The sequence below is a fragment of the Triturus cristatus genome, chromosome 3_1 (genome assembly GCF_964204655.1).
Source record: "Triturus cristatus chromosome 3_1, aTriCri1.1, whole genome shotgun sequence".
Classification (NCBI taxonomy): Eukaryota; Metazoa; Chordata; class Amphibia; order Caudata; family Salamandridae; genus Triturus; species Triturus cristatus.
Window position 1 is genome coordinate 442,400,421 of NC_140583.1, and position 24,138 is coordinate 442,424,558.

General features: G+C 44.6%; 1 protein-coding gene across 1 annotated transcript in view; it reads left to right on the plus strand.

Annotated features, from left to right (window-relative positions):
* Nucleotides 1-24,138, plus strand: part of BLOC1S6 (biogenesis of lysosomal organelles complex 1 subunit 6) — a 218,271-nt gene that overhangs the window by 77,897 nt on the left and 116,236 nt on the right. Inside the window, exon 2 of the mRNA XM_085644238.1 lies at nucleotides 9,783-9,927. Within this exon, the coding sequence (XP_085500364.1) occupies nucleotides 9,783-9,927 (145 nt within the window). The remainder of the gene's footprint in view (nucleotides 1-9,782; nucleotides 9,928-24,138) is intronic.

Genomic DNA, 24,138 nt, shown 5'->3' on the forward strand with positions numbered 1-24,138 from the left:
TGCAGAACTATGGTTTGGACATACAATCTGTTCGATTTATGGGTCAAACTGTGATGACCCAGATATTTTTGATTATCTGGAAGAAGAGTTAGCAGGTTGGCCAACCCCTATGATAGTTTGTGGCGACCTAAATATATCCAATGATTGGCATAGTATATCTAAATATACAGGACGGAAACCTAGGGTGTTTCGAGCTTTGTCCTCCCTTATAAGTTCTCATGGGTTAAAAGATGTTTGGGGTGAAAAGGAGCCACAGGATCCAGGATATACATACTTCTCGAACCCGTATCAAAAATATTCTAAATTAGATTATTTCTTTATCTCACAGTCTGAATTGAATAAGGTTAGTATTAGGAAACTTCCTAAAATAATTTCGGACCACAATCCTCTTATTCTATCATGCAGAGTAAATCTCACAGAGAAAAAGTATACTAACTGGACTTTTGAAAGAAGGCTATTATCAGATCAAAGGTTTCTGGAACATATCAAAAAATGGACAGGGGAGTTCTTTGATGCAAATCGATATAGTACCTCCAGGAACAGTGTTTGGGAAGCCTTTAAGGCAGCTTTTAGGGGGGGAAACCATTAGTTGTTCAGCAAGACTAAGGAAACTGGATACGGCAGAGGTTGATAGGCTTATGGTCGATCTAGCAAAAGTGGAGGAGCTGCATATTATGGAAATCGGTAGTGGAAGGGATGGGTCGGAGAGTCAACGAAGTATGTTGGTTATTAAAGCCGATTTGCAAAAGCTGGTTACACAAAAGGCGGTTGGTGATTATCAGGCTACAAGGGCTAAGCGGTATGAGACTGGGGAACAGGCAGGTAGGGTCCTGGCATTACGTATTAGACAGGACAGGATAGAATTAAGAATGTCATTACGAGTATACAAGAGGATGGTAAGGTATACTCGGAGCCCAAGGATATTTTAAAAGTTTTTAAAAACTTCTATCAAAAACTATATGATGATGAGAGCCACCAAGTTCAACCGCAAGATCAGTATAGGGCGGAGTATGGTGATGTGGGCCCCCTGCTCGATGTACTATCAAGAGAGGAGCTGGATAGGGACTTTACGGCTAGTGAGATTAAGGATGCCCTTCGTGAACGTGCTGCGGGGAAAGCGGCCGGCCCCGACGGAATCCCCCTAGAAGTGTATAAAATTCTAGAACTGGAGTTACTCCCTATTTTGTTAGACCTCTTTAATGGTATTCTCTGTTCAGGTGTTATCCCGGATTCTTGGAAGGAGACCAACATAATTATTTTTCATAAGAAGGGTAAGCCCAAGGAGAACCCAGGGTCTTATCGACCTATATCACTTATTAATGCAGATACAAAATTATATTAAAAAATTTGGGCTAAAAGGCTAGGGGGGGATCATTGGTGGTCTTGTCTCCCCTTGGCAGCATGGGTTTGTGCCCGGGCGGGGCACTACGGATCACATTCGTCGAGCTATAGCTTTATTTGATGCCCATGCTGCCGAGGGGAGGGAGATGGCCATGATCCTCCTCGACGCGGAGAAAGCATTTGACCGTGTAGCCTGGAGATATTTGTGGGGTATTCTGGTAGCAAGGGGTTTTGGCCCCAAGGTTATTATGGGTCTCCAGGCAATGTATAAAGATCCGGTGGCCAGGGTGACGGTTATGGGAGAGAGTTCGGACAAGATATTGATTAAGAGAGGAACGCGTCAGGGCTGCCCCTGCTCTCCAATACTTTTTTCGTTATATATTGACCCCCTGATCCAAAGAATCCTGGGTAACCCTCGGATTAGCCCTGTTATATTTAATGGCCATATAACTAAATTGTTAGCATATGCAGAGGATTTGGCGATCCTTACTTCTGACCCACATCAGGCAATTTCTGTACTAGTGGATGAGGCCAAGGATTTTGGTAGTAGGTCCGGGTATTTGCTTAATGAGGGGAAGACCCAGATTATCTGTACCAAGAATATTATTAAGTTAGATAACAGATATGTAGATTCAGCAGTTTACCTGGGGGTTTGTATTAATGCTGCTGTTGATAGGATCATTACCGATAATTACTGTCCTCTTATGGTATCGATGGAAGCAGAGCTAAAAAGGCTAGACGCTTTACACCTTTCCCTGGTGGGAAGGGTAAACGTCCTTAAAATGACATTTTTTCCGAAGATCCTTTATTTGTTCCGCGCTATCCCTCTGATGTTGGAGGAAAAAATCCAAAAAAAATTGGAAGTAATATTCAATAGGTTCATTTGGCAGTACGGGAAAACTAGACGCTCTATGAAGTTTATGTCACTCCCGTTTGATAGAGGTGGTATGGCCCTTCCAAACCTTCGATTATATCACTTATCTTGTCTCCTGGCGCATATGTCAATTTTGTTTCAACGAGCTCCTAGACCAGTATCGACTCAGGGAGATAGCCTGGACCCCCCTACTATCTTTGAGCTCCTATTTGGGAAGAACGCCGTAGGGTTACTCCTGAGGGCGGTTGATCGGAGATACTATAAGAAGGCTAGGTTAAAGATAGCGAGCGGGGTGTGGGGGACTTGGAAAGCAGCCCAAAAGCTACTGGAAATCCCCAAGTTTAATTCTCATCTCCTCCTTTGGAATTCTAACCTGTTTCCGTTTCTGGGTACGAATAAAATCAGTTTGTTCTGGATTGAAAAAGGAATTAGATCTATAGGGGATATTTTGGAGGGGGAGGGGTGGCTCTCGGTTTTGAAGCATTCCAGAGTAAATTTGGGATCTCCTCTAACCATTGGTTTTTGTATGGACAAGTAGTCCAATCATTGATGGCTCTTAGACCAAGAATGGTGGCAACTACATTCTTCCCTCTGGTGGATTATTTAGGGAATGGCGGAAATAAAATAAAAATTATCTAGAGTCATTTAATGGAGGGAATTCAGGATGACCTGGAGAAAGCTGAATCTACACTAGCAGCTAAAGTAGGTGATCCTGATGTGGACTTAGATTTAGCTCTTATTTTAAATAAGAAACTATTGCGCTCATCTAATCTTCGGGCCCAGCACTATAAAACGCTGTTTAATTTGTACCTTACGCCGGCAAAGTTGTTTGCCTGGGGTGTGGTGTTGAACGATAAATGCCCTAGATGCCATAAAGGCCCAGCGGATCTAATTCACATGTTCCACCAGTGTGAAAAGCTGTCTTCAATTTTGAGGGAAATATCAATCTTTTTGGAGGGGCTATTAAAATGCAGAATTCCTATTTCTTCCACATTGATGCTAACGGGAGTAGATAGGAAAATGAAATTGTGTAGCACTGCGGAAGCTTTGGTTTTTATCTTTGCTGCAGTGCTGCGTATTCTCATTTCTGCTGGTTGGAAGGATTCTACTCCCCCTTCTTTTCAAATGTGGATGGCAAGGTTGCTCGGGGTACACAATATAGAGTCCTGTTTATATGAATTAAAGAGTAATAAAGTAAGGGAAATGGGGAGAAACATTTGGGCCCCACTAGCCAGCTGGAGAAACCCCAGTTCGTAGGTTCCTCCCCATTTTTTGTTTAACAGTTTTATCCTCTGATCTTGAATAATGTAATCTGATTGTTTTCCATCATATGCTTCTTTTCTGTTTCTCATTGTTATGGATTCTATGGATAGATAATCTATTGTATTTGTATATACCTTTGTATGACTCCAGATAACTCAATAAAAAAATAAATAAAAAAAAAAAGAAGTGGCAAGGATCTCTTACAGGGAAGCACTTCAACTCAGGTATCAATTTTGACAGGTCATCACACAACTTTTTCATATACGTAGCTGAATCACTGCAAATACAAACAATATCACTCCAATCTTTGTTGAACGTGGAAAGAACCTTTTTTGCAGAGCATTCCAAGTAACACTGCATTCCATGTTTTCCAAAAACCTAATGTCATGTTTTCACCACTATCCCAGATGCTTGGCGATTGCGCTCTTTTCACATATTCTTTTCACTATACTTTGCATTGAATTTTTAAAGCCTGAGGTGTTGGCAATTCACCTACTATCAATACTGGCTCACTAGAAACTAGGGGCTGATGTAGTAAGTGGTTTTATCCATTCTCTGTGGGTAAATGTGATGACACATATTAGGGAAGATTCTTATGAAACCAGCCATTTTACCTATCAGTGAAAGAATCAAACCTAGCCAAAAGATCAAATATGGTTTTGATATTTCCTGATTCTCCACAGTTTATATAAAATAATTAAATAATACCTAAAACATGCTTCTAAACCCTGCATCTTTAGACCGGAGACAACAAAACTGAAAAAAGAAAAAGGAAGAAGAAACAATATGTGAGTGGCATCCCTGAACAACAAAACTCAAGCAGAATAATGTTAGCACAGTCTTTCTTACTGCTAGCTTGTATAACAAAGTTACATTGTATTGGCCCCTTCAGGAAGAAACAAAATGAATGTCACTCCATATTAAGTTACCAGGTGAGGATACTTGGAGTACAGTGGGACTTACAGCCTTCTTGAATGCAATACAGTTTCATGGAGCACTACTTGGCTTCATCCTTTAGAAAACCTCTTTTGTACCAGCATGGAATTTTTCAACTAGTTTAACTGGAGGCTTACTCTATGATGTCCAAATCTCCTCTTCCAGGGCCAAAAACGTAACTTTCTCGACTAGACCAATTTTCAAAGTAAAAAGGCATTTACGTGCCTTAACCAGTCCAGGCACAGGTATTGTCAACCAGAAGGTAGGCAATTAAACAAGCATTTGCAATGCAATAGGTCTCGCATTATAAAAGTGTGAGCAGCTGGCATTGCTAATAATAATGCAACACTAGCTATTGGCTTTGTAAATGATAAATAAATGTCATTATGTGTTTGTTTTATAAAATAGATTAAAAAAGGCATTGTCATGAACAATGCCAATAGCTTAAACTTTTGCAAATGCGAGACCTATTGCATTGCAGATGCTTGTTCTGTGTGCAGCCCTAATTTCCTTTCCTCTGCGTGGGTAAAGACAAGCCAGCCATCTGTTCTGGGAACGTGGTCCTACGTAAACATGTCACCTTGCAGTCAACGTGGCGCTGGCTGGTTCCTGAAGAGCTCTTCTTAGGAAAGCACTCGCTGCTTCTTTAAATGACCAACTTCTTTTCTGCTAATTTTTATAGGTTTAGGGACGTTTCGTAAGAAATACTGTTCTTGTATATTTTTCTCTTTCGAGTTATTGAACCTATTATTATTCAGAGATCTAGGCAAACGTGTACAGACTAATGGAGAATTATGTACTTGGAAGCATCAGTGCTTTAAATGGAAAAAAAATAAATGCAGGCACTACCTAAATGTAACAGAAGGGGCGAAGCTAAGGGCGTGGCTTGGAGACAAGCAGTTAATTTGATATGTTCTTGGTGTGAAACGGTGCACAATTACGCAGCAACAGTTCTGCTATTTGTAGAGCATTCTTTTTGTCTATGTATTTGTTGTTAAATGCATATAATTGCACAAACATTGCAATGCACACACATTTTTATATTCACTGAATACCAGCGTATGCCCAGGACATTTGACAAACCATGGAAATATTTCTTGATTAAAATATTTTCCCTGATCTTTAAGGTGGAAATGTCCCTGGTTAGCTCAAAAAGGCACACAAACCCACACTCTCAGATATTCACCAAGTGGTATGCAAGCAAAATAAGCATACACAGATAAAAGCACAGATACTCACCCAATTATATGCGTTTCCACACAAGCCGGTACAGAAAAACGAAAGGAACAGAGGGCAGAAAGGCACGAAAAACGAGTGGCACAGAGGGCAGAAGGGCACAAAAAAACGAGTGGAACAGAGGGCAGAAAGGCACAAAAAAAAAAGAGGGAAACGAGTGGAACAGAGGACAGAAAGGCACAAAAAAAGAGTGGAAAACGAGTGGCACAGAGGGCAGAAAGGCACAAAAAAGAGTGGCGCAGAAGGGCACAAAAGACGAGAGGAGCAGAGGGCAGAAAGGCACACAAAAAACGAGTGGAACAGAGGGCAGAAGGGCACAAAAACGAGTGGAACAGAGGGCAGAAGGGCACAAAAACGAGTGGAACAGAGGGCAGAAGGGCACAAAAACGAGAGGAGCAGAGGGCAGAAAGGAACAAAAAAAGAGGGAAAACGAGTGTAACAGAGGACAGAAAGGCACAAAAAGAGGGAAAACGAGTGGAACAGAGGGCAGAAAGGCACAAAAAACGAGGAAAAACGAGTGGCACAGAACAAGAGCGCACTGAAGCTGACGGGGGAGTGGGGGCGGGCGCAGTGGTGCGGGCCGCAGTTGTAAAAGGCAGGGAGAGGGTGAGATTGAGGAAGGGAAAGATAGGGATCAAAGGAAAAAACAAGGGGGTGGCAAATGGTGTGCACTTTGATGTCCTCAGTGGCCCCGCGGCTCACTGAGGACATCAAAGCAAGTGATCAGGCAGTGCTTTTCAGGCTGCCAAATGGTGCGCGCGCCCAGGGCACATGCACTGTATTTGGAGGCCTGAAAAGCACTGTTTGCACTTCCAAAACTCGCTTACTATAAGTCTCGCCAGAGCAGCGCTGTCTCAGACGAGACCTAAAAAGGGTGCATTTTCAGCCTATTTTTAAAATGAGTAAGACAATTGACTTTTCTGATGTCAATGGGAAGATTAGCTCACCACTGTGCCTCAGTGACCTGCTTCTCTCCTACAGTAGCGTTCTTAAAGTAGGAAGAATGCAACCACTCCTTCCTCATTGATCTCAAAAATCATTAAGGAGCGTGGGCAGCTATTTTAGATTGGCTAGGTCTCTACTTATCCAAAACTCACATATGAAAATTACATGTCTTAGCTAAAACGTTTGCCTGTCCATCCAGACTTCTCACTGTGTAGTGTTTTAAGCTTGTCCACGAAGCATATAGTTGATGCTCAATGTCTGAATTAGATGCTTGGAGCCAACAATCAAAAGCTCAGTTTCAGCAGAGTTTAGGGCAAGCCGATAATTTTGCATCCATATCTAGGTAGTAGGCACCACATTAGAAAGGGTATCTTCATCACTTTCAGCCTCGCTGGTTTTATTAGCATAAAAGTGAAATCCTGTCCCTAAGCAACCAACAGATCATATAAGACCTTTGTTTAGACATTAAATAGCACAATGGATAGCAGAGATCCTGCATACTCCGCACACAGATTCCACCACTGAAGACAAAACAACACATACAACCACTTCGAAGATCCTTTTGGTAAGAAAAGAAAGAGCTGAAGAAAAGGCATTTCCACCATACTGCAAATAATTCATCAATATGCTAGACTTTATGGTAATAAATGCAGACAGGAGATCAAGCAACGCCAAAAACACAGCATTTGCTCTAGCTGCATTTTCCAACAACTTCTCTCAAATTTGCAACAAAGTAATCTCCGTTTTTTTGGCCCGAGCGAAACTGAGTAAGAGCAGGAGAACAGACATAATAAACATACTGCAAACAGTTAATTAGTATGCCATAATCTGTGATATTGAAGTTAGCCAAAATACCATCTAAGACCAAAAGTACAACCTTCCTTCAGCCTAATATTTCTAGGGGTGGGCGGAGAATTCTGCTCCGCCGGCGGAGTACGCAGAGTTTTGTCCACTCCGCGCTTCGTTCAGAGTTCCGAAAAACTCCACGAAGTGACTCCAAACTTTTTCTCTCGAGCAGTTTGCCAACGGTCAGTTGAGGAGCACTTGTGGGAAAACCAATCCCACCTTGGACCTCTTCCCGGTGACATTTCTCATAGGCAGGCCAGCAGGGCGGCAGGTCGCGACGGCTCGCGTTTAGAAATACGCTATTAGTAGAATGTCTACTTGAGTGCTAGAAAGCAGCAGCGCCCTCTGGTGCAACGGGTAGTGCCGTTCTGCGCTAGAAATCAGTGCGTGCAGCGCGTCTTAACAGACTCTGCCACTGGCGGAGCTTCGCAGAGTGCGGCTGAATTTTTCTGGGACTTTGTGGGGTCAAACTCCGCCCATAGTATCCAATGCCTTGGGAAGAGGGAAATCTCAAACGTATATCACTCTTAGAGTAGTTGCCCCCAGATAACTAGATATCTGTTTTTTCACTATTTGTATGTCCGATGTTAGCCTAGACCATTTGTTTTCTCAAAAGTTATATGCATAAAATATTTATATATAAGGGATTTCAGCCATCCCTCTTCATCTGTTGGTGTATTATTGTGTCATTTTTTGATATTTCTTCTGCCCATTACAGCACAAGGCAGTGGAACTGCCCACTTCAGCCATGTGTTAGCTTTACCTCGCTGAGTGGCGCCATTCTGCAATTAAAAGGATACAGCCACACACAAATTAGTTCTGTTCAGTGCCAGGGACAACTATGGCAATATATGCTTTTTCAGCCCAAAAACGTATTTGATTTTAGCAATTGTTTTGTTGTTTTTAATTGGAAAGGGCCCAGCCGCTTCCCCAACGATAACGTTTTCCCAAAACTATGACAAAAAAGCATTGACAAAATTAAAAGGTGGAAAACCAACATCAAATCTATTGCCTTTGCCAACACTTGTTAAGTATTGCTGTTAGAAAAGCAGTCACAACAGTTGGTTGATAGGTTGTCGTATCCATGGGTGTCAATGAGAGCTTTTTCATCAAAGGGGAGATTCAAACAAACGTTAAAGAGACTGGCACCTTAACATTCTTTGAGTGATTTGTGAATAATACTATTAATAATTGTAAAAGAGCTGGAATCCATCCGAAAAAAATGAGTCTCCAGTAAATTGAGAGAAATTCAGGATGTTGATAATATTCAAGATGTTGATAATTCCCTCACTCTCCACCTATGAAACCTTTTGGAAGGAGAAGCGGTTGGGGGTGCTACTTCATCAGGCTCAAAGACTGATATTCCAGGTACGTGCTCAGTCCTACTTTTGTCTTCCATTGTGCAACACCAGTATTATGATATCCTTTCGTTTTCAATCTTCTTCTGCATATGTGTGCATTGATCCACCTACTATGGGATAACATTCCAAATAGTATTAATTTGTCCATTAAGCAGATGCCAATTTACAAGCGTGCATGGCATCTCTGGTGACTCTCCATTGCATCAAGATGTGTTCTACAATATATAGGAAGGGTGGTAAAATACAAACGTTCCCAAAAAAGCTATACCATGAACTGGCTTGGGCTATTTGGTACAGCTTGCAACTGGAGCCATATTGCTTGGCTTGGTACAAGTGATCTGCCAAACATTTCTGAGATAGTGCCAGTTAAAGATCGGTTAAGCAGTCTCAGATATCCCCATCACTCGATTTAGTTGCCTTTCCATTTATCACGGTTTACCTTTTTTCAATTGTTTGTTTTAACATTGTTGTTGCACACGTGTGGTCAACTTCTTTTCACTTTCTGTAACAGGACCAGGTTGTGCAAACTTGCAAGATTTAAATGTATCGATAAATACACAAAAATGTATGATTGATACTGTTCATTTTACATGATGTGGTTTTATCCTATTGATTTGTGTACTGTTAACATTTTGTAAATATGTTTAACCTATCCATAAAACTGCTAAACTTGAACCTTCTTCGTCTGTCTGGGGTTGATTATAACCACTGTTTCGTAGCAATGAAGTCTTCCGAAATGTCTTGGTGAGATACTTATCCCAAATTCTGTCTTTTAGCAACAGAGTGGCTATTCTAAAGTAACTATATATAAAAACAGCACATGAAGGCTCTGACTTGGAATACAATTCAGAATAATCATAAATTAATACACTGGTGTAAACTAGAAAGATTTGGATTGCTTGTGTAGAAATAGTTTTTAACAACTGCATGTTGTGCAAGATGAATCCATATTTATAGCTTCCTTTTGTTTTGTGGCCCAGTTTCCAGTGAGACATCCCCAGATGAAGGAGTTTTGGAAGATTTGACTGCGATTGATAAGAAAGCTGTGGAGCAATTGACCGAAGGACTGATATCTCATTATTTACCTGATCTTCAGCGATCAAAATTAGCCTTGCAAGAACTCACGTATGTATTCCTAAAATATAGTTTTTTTGGAAGTACATCGGAAGAATCTGAATGAGAATAGTTTTGATTTTATTATGAATGTAAATGAGTCCATTTTTATCCTGTAAATTAGTGGTAAGCATCCACCACAGTTAAGATCTCCGTGACTTCTCAAATGAGCACCCCAGATTAAAAATATGGATAAAATAAGGTCTGTGAATGTAGGGTGTAAATTTGAATCCTGGCGTCTGAGGTGGTAATATAATCAAATATGTGCACTTTTATTTAAAATAAATATATATTTGACTAATCAAACATGATTTGTCAAGTTGACAGACGGCCATGCCATTGACATTTCATTATCATTATCTTTATTCAGTCATATTAAAAAAATAACCATAAAAGCACTATAAATAAATCTATAAAAAGATATTATTACAAAATATTATCATTTAAAATTCCAAATATTTCTTCGCAATCCTAGACTGAGCTGAGAATAGAATAAAAGATAAAACATTTCATATCGCAGGTCTGATTACATTGAGATTGGTGATTGTAGGACTTGGCCCTTTTTCCCTCAGTTGTTTTCATTTTTCATGTTGATGCAGATTCAGGGAGCCATTTTAGCTACCCCTGAAACTTCTGTCTGAGGGCCTGAAGCACAAAATGGTGGCCACCTGTGACATCACCAGCATCCACTGGAACCTACCAGCACCTTCCAGAACATTCCAGGAGCTTCCAGAACCCTGTGACCGTTGGAGGCGGTTTAGAATGTTGGGAGGATAAGAGAGGCAGTTGGCAGTTGGAGTTGGCAGTTGGCACCTGACTGGTGAAGAGAGAGGAGCACAACAGTGAAGGAGGAAGGAGTGAAGCAGCAGGGGTGGAAACTTGTGCCTGGAGTGGGGTCCATAAACCCACCCTTGATACTTGTCCCTACTGATGGATCCCAGCCTATAGCCCTGTGTGGGAAGAAGACAGAAGAAACTTATCCTAAGGACCTGGACAGCAGGAACAGGCCTTAGAACCAAGAAAACAGCAAGATTCTGACCTGAGAACTGGTTTCCCTGGAGTCCGGCGTCGAGTAGCCTGAAGACCTGGAGCCCGAGGTGGAGAAGCGGCGCTGACTGAAGTAGCAGACGTCGTACCCGGAGCCGCCTGAGGTCGTGAGAGGGCGCCGACGGGGGTCGAGAGGAATACCAGAGGTCGAGGAGGAAGTGAACCGAGGTCGAGCGAGCGGCGTCATCGGAGGAGTGAAGTCCGCCCTCCGGAGTCGTCGGAGACCGAGGTAGAGGAGCACCGGAGGTCGGGAGTGAGGATCGCACTCCGGAGTCGCCCGGAGCCTGTGAGGAGGAGCACCGGAGGTCGGGGGTGAGGATCGCACCCCGGAGTCGCCGGAAGTCGACATCGAGGCCAGGCCGGCCGACGTCATCGGAGCCGAGAGCGCCATCGGACCGGAGCCGCCCGAAGTCGACATCGTGAAGAGACTGCCCGACGCCGTCGAATCGGAGGTCGAGATCGAACCGAGGCCACCGACATCGGACCGGAACCGCCTGCCGGCGTCGTCAAAGAACTGACATTGTGCCGAGGCCGCCGAGACCGAACCGGAACCGCCTCACGGCGTCGACACGACTCCAGCGGCGTCGGAACATCAGAAAAAGGGCAGTAAGTGGAGTAGAGGGCGCCTAAGGCCCTGTGGAGACCTGAGAGACTGCTCTAAGGGGCTAGGGAGGTGCTGAAACCAACCTGACTGTGCCTGGGGTGAACTGGGACTAACCTAGAGAGGTTGTGTGGAGAGAGAAAGCCAGGGCACTGGTATTCCCCCCCTTTGATCTACCTCAGTTTAGGCCTCAGCCTTGTCCCAGCCAGGGAGTAGCCCCCCTCAAGCCTTCCACAACCCTACAAGCTGTGCCTGGGCCATATCAGCCCTTAAGAATCGAAGTGTCATCTGATTACATGAGTGTTGCTGTATACTTTTAATTATTTATTGGGGGTACTGTATTTATTGAATTTTTACCTATTTATTGCTGCACTATATTTATAGGTCCACAGGACTTGATGGTGTACAATATTTATTGGTACAGTATTTATTGCCTCAAAGTATTTAATTGTCTGTATATATTGCACTTGTATTTATGCCCTGTTATTTATGATCACCCCTATTTATTTCATCAAACAGCCAATATTTATTTGACCTGCACTAATTGAAACTTGTATATTGTGATTGACCTATTTATTTTTCCAATCAGCAACTAAGAGAAAAAGATAAAGAAGAATATTTTCATAATTTTTACGGTGTAGAGTCGTTTTTGGAACGGATGCACGCATGGTTATTGTATGGGTATATTGTATGCTTAGCACTGCGCCTGTTTCCTGACCACTCGAGCCAAGCTACCCCATTGTGTTGGGAAGGTCCACCGCCACCCTGCGGAGTGGGAGTGGGGCTGTTTCCAACATAAATTGGTGTTCAGTGGTGGGATAGAGCTGTGCCTACATATACTCAACAATAACTGTGGGTAGTCCATAGGCCTACACCGGGAGTTTTCTCACAGCGGCCTTCCCAATTGTGGGTTTTTGTTTTTTCCAAATTTACTCTGGTGGTGGGAGGAGGTATTACTAAAGGTACCCCCCTGCATTGTTACTGCACAAAACCTGTCCTCTAACCTGAGTGGGCAAGATGGAGTTTGTACTAGAAAATCTAGAAACGTACACTGTGGCCCAAGTCAGGAAGTTAACAGACCGGAGGGAGAAAAGACAGCTCGCATGGGACTTAGCAAGGCTGGAGAAAGAGATGGAGGAGAAAAGGATGGCGCACGAGCTTTGGATGAAGGAGATGAAGCTGCGTGCCCTCCAGATGAGTGTGTCCAGCGAGGACACTGGTGGCAGCAAACCAGAAGCTTCACAGGAGCTAGAAGTTTATTTACCCCAGGAAGACATCACCAGGGTGTCTGAGGAGGCATTGGGGTGTGAACCTGAAGGGGGTAGTGCAGGGATCTTCCAACCCAGCGAGGTGAGAGAAGTGGCAGATAGCCCAGCTAGGTCCCAGGGAGAGAGGGTTGTAGGGCCTCACGACCTATCTGTAGGAAGGCGTGAGACGGGGAGGTGTCCCGAGGTGCCCCAACCGAAGTCTCAGGGCCTGGAGAGTTCCGCAAGGGAGCCCCAGGTTGGGAGCCTAGGCTGTCCCGATGTGCCCTCCAGTGCAGGGGAGCCCCTAGTGTCAGGAGGACCCAGGGCGACTGTAACCAGCGCGCCTGAGGTTCTGGGGTTGGCCCAGTTTCAGGGTTTAGGTCCTGGGCTGGGATGCCAGGCTCAGGGGTTGCCTGACCTGGCGGGTGGGGCCTCGGTTAACCGGGTCCCCCCGAAATTGACTTCCAGGGGTACTTTTCCCGTTAGGAGGGTGCTGAAATCTGGAAGGGGGTGCAGAGGGAGGAAGGTCTCGCCTCGGGCACCGACTCAGCCTACGGGTTTAGACCCTCGGTTGAAGGATCAGTTGAGGGGTCAAGGCCCTAGACTAAGGAGGAAGTGTTGGTCTGAGGGTGCCTCGCAGGGTAGGATGAGGAACCCCAGAAGGAGAGTTAGGGGGAGGAGAGCCTCGCCCCTGAAGGCTGGTCAGCCTAAGGGTGTGAACCCCAGGAGGAAGGACCAGAGGCAGTTTAGGACTGCAAGGAGGAGGACCGGAGTGGTCAACGGGCACTACAGGCCTGGGGCTACTGCCCCCCACTCCGCAAGATCACCCGGGCCAGAGACATCTGGATGGCCCAGGGGCCGGTCCTGGCCACAACTAGCTAGGGAGCCCCCGTGGGGTGGTTTTGTTGGTCCAGGGAGGTTTGTTAGGGAACCATGGGGTTCCAGAGCGGAGGAGAACTTGCGGGTGCTCCTGCCGTTGCGGGCCTGCGTCCACCTTTTCTCGCCCCAAGCAGGGAGGACCATCAAGGCATTGATCGGTCTACCCTGGCTTTTGGCTGGAAGGGGGTTGTGTAGGACTTGGCCCTTTTTCCCTCAGTTGTTTTCATTTTTCATGTTGATGCAGATTCAGGGAGCCATTTTAGCTACCCCTGAAACTTCTGTCTGAGGGCCTGAAGCACAAAATGGTGGCCACCTGTGACATCACCAGCATCCACTGGAACCTACCAGCACCTTCCAGAACATTCCAGGAGCTTCCAGAACCCTGTGACCGTTGGAGGCGGTTTAGAATGTTGGGAGGATAAGAGAGGCAGTTGGCAGTTGGAGTTGGCAGTTGGCACCTGACTGGTGAAGAGAGAGGAGCACAACAGTGAAGGAGGAAGGAGTGAAGCAGCAGGGGTGGAAACTTGTGCCTGGAGTGGGGTCCATAAACCCACCCTTGATACTTGTCCCTACTGATGGATCCCAGCCTATAGCCCTGTGTGGGAAGAAGACAGAAGAAACTTATCCTAAGGACCTGGACAGCAGGAACAGGCCTTAGAACCAAGAAAACAGCAAGATTCTGACCTGAGAACTGGTTTCCCTGGAGTCCGGCGTCGAGTAGCCTGAAGACCTGGAGCCCGAGGTGGAGAAGCGGCGCTGACTGAAGTAGCAGACGTCGTACCCGGAGCCGCCTGAGGTCGTGAGAGGGCGCCGACGGGGGTCGAGAGGAATACCAGAGGTCGAGGAGGAAGTGAACCGAGGTCGAGCGAGCGGCGTCATCGGAGGAGTGAAGTCCGCCCTCCGGAGTCGTCGGAGACCGAGGTAGAGGAGCACCGGAGGTCGGGAGTGAGGATCGCACTCCGGAGTCGCCCGGAGCCTGTGAGGAGGAGCACCGGAGGTCGGGGGTGAGGATCGCACCCCGGAGTCGCCGGAAGTCGACATCGAGGCCAGGCCGGCCGACGTCATCGGAGCCGAGAGCGCCATCGGACCGGAGCCGCCCGAAGTCGACATCGTGAAGAGACTGCCCGACGCCGTCGAATCGGAGGTCGAGATCGAACCGAGGCCACCGACATCGGACCGGAACCGCCTGCCGGCGTCGTCAAAGAACTGACATTGTGCCGAGGCCGCCGAGACCGAACCGGAACCGCCTCACGGCGTCGACACGACTCCAGCGGCGTCGGAACATCAGAAAAAGGGCAGTAAGTGGAGTAGAGGGCGCCTAAGGCCCTGTGGAGACCTGAGAGACTGCTCTAAGGGGCTAGGGAGGTGCTGAAACCAACCTGACTGTGCCTGGGGTGAACTGGGACTAACCTAGAGAGGTTGTGTGGAGAGAGAAAGCCAGGGCACTGGTATTCCCCCCCTTTGATCTACCTCAGTTTAGGCCTCAGCCTTGTCCCAGCCAGGGAGTAGCCCCCCTCAAGCCTTCCACAACCCTACAAGCTGTGCCTGGGCCATATCAGCCCTTAAGAATCGAAGTGTCATCTGATTACATGAGTGTTGCTGTATACTTTTAATTATTTATTGGGGGTACTGTATTTATTGAATTTTTACCTATTTATTGCTGCACTATATTTATAGGTCCACAGGACTTGATGGTGTACAATATTTATTGGTACAGTATTTATTGCCTCAAAGTATTTAATTGTCTGTATATATTGCACTTGTATTTATGCCCTGTTATTTATGATCACCCCTATTTATTTCATCAAACAGCCAATATTTATTTGACCTGCACTAATTGAAACTTGTATATTGTGATTGACCTATTTATTTTTCCAATCAGCAACTAAGAGAAAAAGATAAAGAAGAATATTTTCATAATTTTTACGGTGTAGAGTCGTTTTTGGAACGGATGCACGCATGGTTATTGTATGGGTATATTGTATGCTTAGCACTGCGCCTGTTTCCTGACCACTCGAGCCAAGCTACCACAGTGTGTCCGGAAGACCACCACCACCCCTTCTAGTGTGGGAGTGGTTTTCCAACAGTGATACATTATCACAAGGGCACATGCTTAGATTGGAGTGATTATAAGTATGAGCATTAGAGGAATCAAATTGGTGCGGAATCTTCACAATATGAATCTATGTTGCGCACTGTTTATGTTGACTAGGTAGGAGAAATCTCCCTCCATTAGTGGTGGGTTAAGGTAATGAACCTGTGCTACATGTTTCTCTTTATTCCCTACGCTTATATTCGGCCATCAGCATAAACATGGCAGTAACTTTCTGCTTGGACATCCTCTTGCAGACCAGAGGATCTTTAAAACGTTTGTGAAGGCCTGTCTCTTTTAAGACTGTCGCCACATAACTTAGCCACTTAGATCTTTTCCATTTATCCATCTCTATGCAGCTCTTAATTATCATTTGGGTCAGAGGTAATTTATCTCTCCTCCAAATAGAATGCCATAGGAGGAGTGGGGCTAGTTGTATATAATCTGATATGTAAGGGAGGATCAGTTCTTTATGTAAGATCACATTCGTAAAGGAGGGAGGAAGACCCACTACAGATTTGAAGAATTTATTTTCAATGATTTGTAGTGGTGTAGGTGCGACCGTACTCCAGACCCCAGCTCCATAGGTCACGGCTGCTTTTACTCTAGCCTGAAATATGTTTTTTATTGGCAATAGGGGTTTGGCGCCCAATTTCTTTGCAAAAGATTTTACGGCAGTGATACCCCTCTCCATCACCAACCTCCTTCCTTCCATCAGTTTTGCCCATGACAGATCTTTGTCAAAAAGAATACCTAAATAGGGGAAAGAGTCTAAGACCTCAATTTTTCCTGCATCTGCGCTAAAATGCGGGACTGTGTCTCTTTTAGTACCCCCAGCTATAATTATAAAAGACTTGGATTGATTTACTTTTAGCTGTAATGAGTCCATAAAAGAAACATATGCTGTTATAAGCCTTTGTAGTCCTATCCCCGTTCTTGCAATTAAAACGCATCATCTGCATAGGACAGTATCGGTAGCATTTGGTTTTCATAGAGGGGAACGTCCCTAGTAGCCACTGTGAGCGCCTTCTCCACTCCATTTGTATATAGGGAGAAGAGAAATGGGGCCAGTACGCAGCCCTGTCTTACTCCTTTGGAGATTTTAAAAAGACGTGTACAATATCCCAATTTAGTATATCGCACTGAGGCCATTACATTTACATACGATTGCCTAATGAAATTTAAAATAGCGGGTTCAACCCCCATCATCTCCATTATGTCCCATAATTTGTCATGGACCACGCAGTCGAAAGCCGCGCTCAGGTCCATGAACACCATGTATAGTTTGCCATCTTTCATCCTGGTGTATTTTTCAATGGTCAATGCTGAATTCAAGCATTGATCCACAGTGCCCCTCCCCTGCTGGAAGCCATACTGTGCCTGGATCAGGATCTTATTTGCTGAGGCCCAGCTCTCTAATCTAGAGAGAAGGAGACGGCCCATAAGGCTTGATGTTGTATCCAGCAGGGATATTGGTCTGTAATTTTTAGGGACAGCCCTATCCCCTTTTTAGGTCTCGCCTGACCCAGCGCATGCGCTGGTCTGGCGAGACTTATTGAGAGGGCTCCAAAAAGTGCTACCAGGACAGCCTAGAGCTACAGTGCATGTGCGCGGGCGCGCAGGCATCACTTTACCGCGAATATTTTCACTTTCGCTGCAGCAAGGCCGCTTTGCATAACCAATAGGTCTCGCTTTCGGGACCTTATAAGTATTTAGTTATGCAACTGTTGCATGGCTAAACACTTATAAGGTCCCAAATGCGAGACCTATTGGCTATGCCAATGCTTGTTTATAAATGGGTACAATAACCCCTGAAGACCACGAGGGGGGCGGGCCTATCAAAGCTATGCTATTTAGGACATTCGTTAAGAGTGGGATCCACAGGTCGGGGTTAGTTTGGAAGAAATCGATTGGAACTCCATCCAGACCTGGGGCCTTTCCTGCACTACATGAGTTCAGTGCCATCTTTACTTCATTTAGTGAGAAAGATATTGGTACATAAGACGTTTCCTGGGTAGTCACATGGTAGTTATTAATATCAAAATTTGAGGAGAAAATGTTCTCATGATGAGTGACCCACGACTCCTCATCAACGTTTACATCCGTAGTAGGGTCAATAGGGGTTTTAAAATAAGGTGCATTAACTATCTTCCATAATTCACTGCTGTTTCCAGAACAGGCTGCTTTTTCCAAATCAGCCCATAGGTCATCCCTAGTTTCTTTTTCTCTTATTTTCCTTTGTTGCCATTTCATATGAAACCCGGAGCGTTCTTATATGATCATAGTTCCTAGGCTTAACTTTTAAGGCAGACAGCAGTGCCTTTCTAGCTTTTATGAAAGGGGAATTAAACCAGCCCCTGCCATTCCCACTATTTGAGGTTTTAATTTTAGTTAGGGACGATTTTATTTTTGTTAGGATATTACAAAAGGCTGGGACCCCTGTCCCTGCCTCTGCTTCCGGATCTAGACATAATTCGATGTCATCTTGTGTGGTAAATATAAATTCAGGGACGAGCTTCGTTGCATCGATATGGGCCCATTTAAGCCGTATCCCGTTTTTCCTGGACACAATTGGCGTTTCAACGTTTCTACGAGGTTGTCCCTCAGATGTTTATACCCTGAGCTCCATTGAAACCATAGCGTGGTCACTGTATATCGTGAAGGAATTACATAACCGTACAGCCCTCTCAGCTAATGAAGGAGTCATAAGTATGTAATCTATCGTGGATTCCGCCCCATTACGTAAAAAGGAACTCGGGAGACTATCTGTTTTAGGATCTGGATCAAAGACTTTTTCTAGGTTTAATGAGGCCATTAGCTTATTTAAACCGTTACCATATTCGCAATGTAAGAAGTGATAAATAGGATTCCCCCTCATGTCCTCTACCCCGCATACAGGCAAATTTTGGTAGTTACAGGGGTGAATGTTAGAGTCACCTAACCATATGATGTTAACATTAGAAGTCTTGTTATTGTTCTCTGAGATTGCTTTATCGACTTCCACCACGATCGTGTGCTTCCTTGGTCCAAATCTGTTATTATAAAAATTTATCAGAACCCATACCCCTTCCTGGTATAGCTCCAATGTCAAAATGTGAAAATTTGATTGGGATATGACTTTGTCTTTACCTTTTTTGGTACATCGTTCCTTATTAGGGTCAAGATTCCCCCCTTTGCCCTCCCTGAGATGGATGGGATTGCCTGGGTCTGGAAGGATCGGTAGCCATTTATAAATACAGGTTCCTTGGCCCATGTTTCCTGGTAACATGCTATGTCCTGATCTTGCCATGTCTTTAACCAATTGGTATCACTCAACTTATGTGCGATACCAGCCACATTCCATGAGGCTATATTCAAGACATTTCTTTTACTCTCCTTTTTTGTGGGGGATGATTGTTGACTCACACTATTAACCTGACTAGGTGAACATTGCCCTTCATTACATGGCTGTGAACTTGTGAGTGCTGGGTGTAGTCCGTCACAAGCATCTAGGTCAGACAGGAGCATATCTGTTCTTAAACCTCCAGTCCATGATCTTGCTACTTCCCCCAGGGGTACCCCCCCATTTTCCTTCCCTGGGCCATGGGTGACTCGTTGAACTAAGTGAAAAGGAGGGTTTATAAAAAAAAAAAAAAGCCCAATGGTAAAGCGATGATACATGAATTTTTTATATAATCATTGCCCTGTTGCTCCAGGAGAAAGCCAACAACCGATTCTTTTTTTAAATTTAAAACCACACAGTCTCCCGATTAATTCTTTCCTGGCTGGACCCACCCAATGTACTCTTCTCGCCATAATCATCTGGCTTGCAATGTTCTTGCCTGTGCCCCCCACCACCACCAGAGTTTGAATTAGCCAATGTAGCGCTTTGGACATTAGTTGGGGTGTTGATTCTAACTGCCCCTTTCGCAGCGGTGGCACGTTCCCCAAAAATATCGCCAAAGGTGCAGCTGCTGGGGGTCGGTGAAGGGTCTGTACATCAGTCGGCTGGCTGATCGAGCCCTGTCTCATTTCTTTATGACTGGCCAGACCTGTCCGTGTACTGTTTTGCCCCCTCTGTGCTGTATTAAAGTTCACCACTTCCTGAGTTCTATTTTCACCTGGGTCGGTCGTTTTATTGGAAGTTGAAAGCCCCGTATTGCAGCTAACCTTATGGGAATATGTACCTTGTGGTATATTTGTTGTTAATCCTTCCTGATTATCTCTTGTCTGTTGATCCCTATTTATCGTTTCAGAATTATGGATTAATGGAGTTATACTAGGATCAATTCTGGGCCTCTCCTGAGCTATTGGGGGCTGTCTGTCCATTTTTTGACCAAACTCTGTTAATGCTGCCTCTAATGCGCATCGGTTATCTGTTGCTTGACGTTCAAATGCAGTTAGTTTTTCCTCTATCTGAATAAATTTTAGTAAGATAGGTTTTAACATAGTACAGACATGTGTTTCAAGTCTCTGCCACATTATTTCAGGCATCCTGGGGTTAGGGGCGAGGTCCGCTATTTCTGTGCCCATTAAATCTTGTTGAGGCACTTCTAAAGTTAACCCCCGACCCCCTCATGTTTGTTTGTCCTCTGGGCTTTTGCTGATTTCGGTCTCTGCGCCCCCACCCCTCTTTCTCTTTTGTACGACATCCATGTTACTCTTCACAGGTTTTTTCATGGCTGCCACCCTTGGGGAAACTCTTTGTTGGGTACCACCCACGGCCGCTTCGTGGGATATAAGTCCCGTGCTTACAGTGTCTTCTTTACCCCTATCTAGTGGCGGGGTTTCGCATAGGATGATATTAGGCTCTGACCCACCCAATGATAGTCCCTTGTGGTTTAGGGGTTCCAACGATAATCGGCGTTCTGTTAATTCGATTTCATGTCCCAGAACTGTTGTAGCCCGAGTTAGAAAAGAGTTCAGATTCCCCACTAAGCTTTTTTCATCCCTGCTTGCTGCTATGAACTGTACCGCCGCGCCGTTGGTCAGCGCCTCGCTTTTCAGCGCGACCTCCGCAGCGCTGGTGCTGGGAGTTGTAGTTCCCGTGCGTTAGCCGTCTCAGGTGCTGCTTCCCCAAGACCTTCCAAGTATTCCCGCAGTTGTGACAAACCACGTGCCGTGGGTCAGCACCTCGCTTTTCAGCGCAACCTCTGCGGCGCTAGTGCTGGGAGTTGTAGTCCCCGGTGTGTTAGCGGTCTCCGGTGCCGCTTCCCCCGCTTCCTCAAGACCTTCCAAGTATTCCCGCAGTTGTGACAATTGACATTTAATTTTTTAGGTCTGCTATGTAGAAAAGAATTGCTTTATAGTATGAAAAGGGAACGCTGGGAAGTTTGTCACTTAGCACTTTTATTTGCTTCTTTCTGTTTGCACTTTGTGTTTACTTATTGCACATTGTTCCGTGGTCACTGTGCGCATAAAAACTTGAAATGTGGTACCTCCCATAGAAGCCGTACCCACCTTGATTGCGACCTCAGCTCTGTTCCATTGGAGCCCTGCCTTTCTCCCAGTTCATAGTTCTTTTTTAGCATATTATAAATATGCTTACCTATTTGGTGTATAATTTGTTCTATCTGGTCGAACTCTATTTATTTCTGTGATCATAACTGCTTTTTTTTTAATAGATTCTGCAGACTCAACTTTTCACCTGTATCAATAACTAATCTCTTCTGTTGATTGTACTGGCCTCATTCGTTCCCAAGTCCTTCCAATCCAGTAGCACTCCTAATTCTTGCTCTTGCCTATAGATTCTTTCTTCATGTGTAAAGGTACCCCCAGCTTGCCTTCTCCCATGCCCCCACGACCATCCAGTAGCACTCCTAATTCTTGCTCTTGCCTATAGATTCTTTCTTCATGTGTAAAGGTACCCCCAGCTTGCCTTCTCCCATGCCCCCACGACCATTAATCACCTTTCCCTCAATCCTAACCTCAATTTCGGGGTCAGCAATATGTTTTCCTCCTTCAGCACCCTTACATCTAACTCTTTGCATTACTCCTGTCTGTCATCCTCATTGTCCTTGTACTCCTCACTGAGTACGCAACGAACAATACTTTTCTTTCCTCCTCTACAAATTCTGAAAAAAATGGCCAATCTCTACACTGTTTGCATTGTTGACTCTGGGGAAGCACATCTGAAACAAATTATTCTTTTTGATTGGTGCAAAAACATGTTTGGCCTAAGCGACTCTCTGGGTCTTCTATTTTCTGACTAATTTGAAATTCAGCTCTTAAAACCGTAGTCTTCTTGAAAGATTCCTGTACTAGATTTGCCTATTCGCATGATCCTTCCATACTTTTAGCTAGGTCTATAGCTGTATCTAAGGAAGGACTTTTACACGTTAATAACCGCTCCTGTATCGTCTTTGAACTACACCTCACCACCAGTTGATCTCTAATTAGTGCTGACGTCAAATTCTCAAATTAGCATTTTGTGCCAACATTTTCAATGCTTTGACATATGTATCAATGCTTTCATTGGGTTTTTGCACTTTTGTGAAAAACACATGAACTACTATATTTTTTGTTTTAGAAAAATACTTGTCCAATTGAGCCACTGCTTTATCAAACTCGTCAAGATCCCAATATTGAAGTAGGTTCACACTCGAGTCTCAGTTTGAGTAGTTCATTCAACATGTAAAGAAATGTCATGCATTTGAGGCACAGGGTTAACTGACATACATGGAATGTAGCATCTCATGACATCGCTGCATCCCATGACCTACTAACAATCTATTTAATACATCACCACACCCCTCCAGTCTGGGGCTGGGGCTCCTGCTCAGTTATCCAGTTCCTGGGAACATTGCCCTCACTTTCAACAGCAAGCAAACTGCTTTGTTTATCTTTTGTTTTTAAATCTTCAGCTCATTCTCTCAGCCCGATTGTCCATTCTCAGGATAACAGTAATTTACATGGGCAGTTAAAGTAGCCATTAGTGTGAAGTCAACATCTCCCCATTCATGAATGAACAGCAGGGTATCCCACAATGCTCACAGTAAATGAAAGTGAGCTCCGATCACAATGGATATTTCTCATCTTGGACGAGGGCACAAAGGGAAAGGCAGAGAAAGGAGGGAAGAGGTGAATAGAAATAGGGTAAAACCAGCAAAAGAAGATACAAGGATGGGGTGGAGGATAGGTCAAGAATACAGCATAGAGGGGAAAGGTGGATGTAGGAGTCTCGCCTTTGGGAACGTCTCTCCATCATGCAGCAATTCAGAAAACAGTTGAAGACCTGGTTGTTTTCTCAATTGGTTATTGAGCCACGCCAGAGGTTTGTCCTCAGGCAGAATGTTTCTTGGTTTTTGACCCATACAGCGCTAAGACTGCTTCGGGTATTGCGCTCTCTATAAAATATTTAATTCATTCAATTTGTGAATTCATCAGATTCAGTTGAGTTTCTGTTCTAGAGATTAATTGGAATACATTTGTTAGGATTCCCCTGACTAAGATTACAGCTCAGTCCTCCCTTGAATATCCACTTACATGGAGAACAAATGCTGTTTGATATCTGGGTATAGAAATACATCAAGACTCTTCAATGGCCATTAGAGATTTATGGACCAGCCTTGCTTAAAACTGCAGAGACAACTTCAGGTGGTAGGCTTTATCAATGTCTCTATTCGGGAGAATTGCGGTTCTTAAAATGGTGTTTCTGACACAGCTCTTATATCTGTTCTTCAATGTTCCTATCCCCCTAAGGAAGTCCTTTTTTTTTTTTTTTTTAAACGGGTCAGGACAACTCTTCTGACTTTCATCTGGGTTAGGAATCAACATTGCATTAGATTGGAGACTCAAGTGCAACCCATTGTGAGGGATTTTTTTATGTCCCCAAATATGGAACTCTGTTATTGGATAGCACAAGCCCGCTACTTCAGTTATTCGTATCAAGCTGATTAAAATATTTCTCTCATATCGCATAGAAGCGTCCGTCGCTGCCCGCTTGAGATTGACTACAGCATTGGTAGGTCTCACCGCAAGGCTGCAGGATCAAGCTGTTCCTGTAACTGACATGGATTATGCTTGTCATAGGTTGGCGTCTTTGGCTGCTAAACCTAAGTTGTACTCCCCTTTCACCCCCTGCCAGATAATCCAGAACCAAAAGTGAAACAATGATGAGAATGAGGCGTATATAAAGTCCTTGTTCTCTAATTACCAAGGGAGTCATTCCCTCTCAAAACTTTAGGGTTCGTTTTTACTGCACCCTCCTCACGAGGCATCGTGACAAATGTACAATATGTTGCAAGATGAAATACCACCAGTGGACTCTAGAGATAAGACGCGATGGAAGGAGGCCTTGGGAGAAGACGCCATGGAGGTAGTACAGTCAACTATTGCCAGCAAACCAAACTCGTATCTCTCAGTAGAAGGCACAGGCT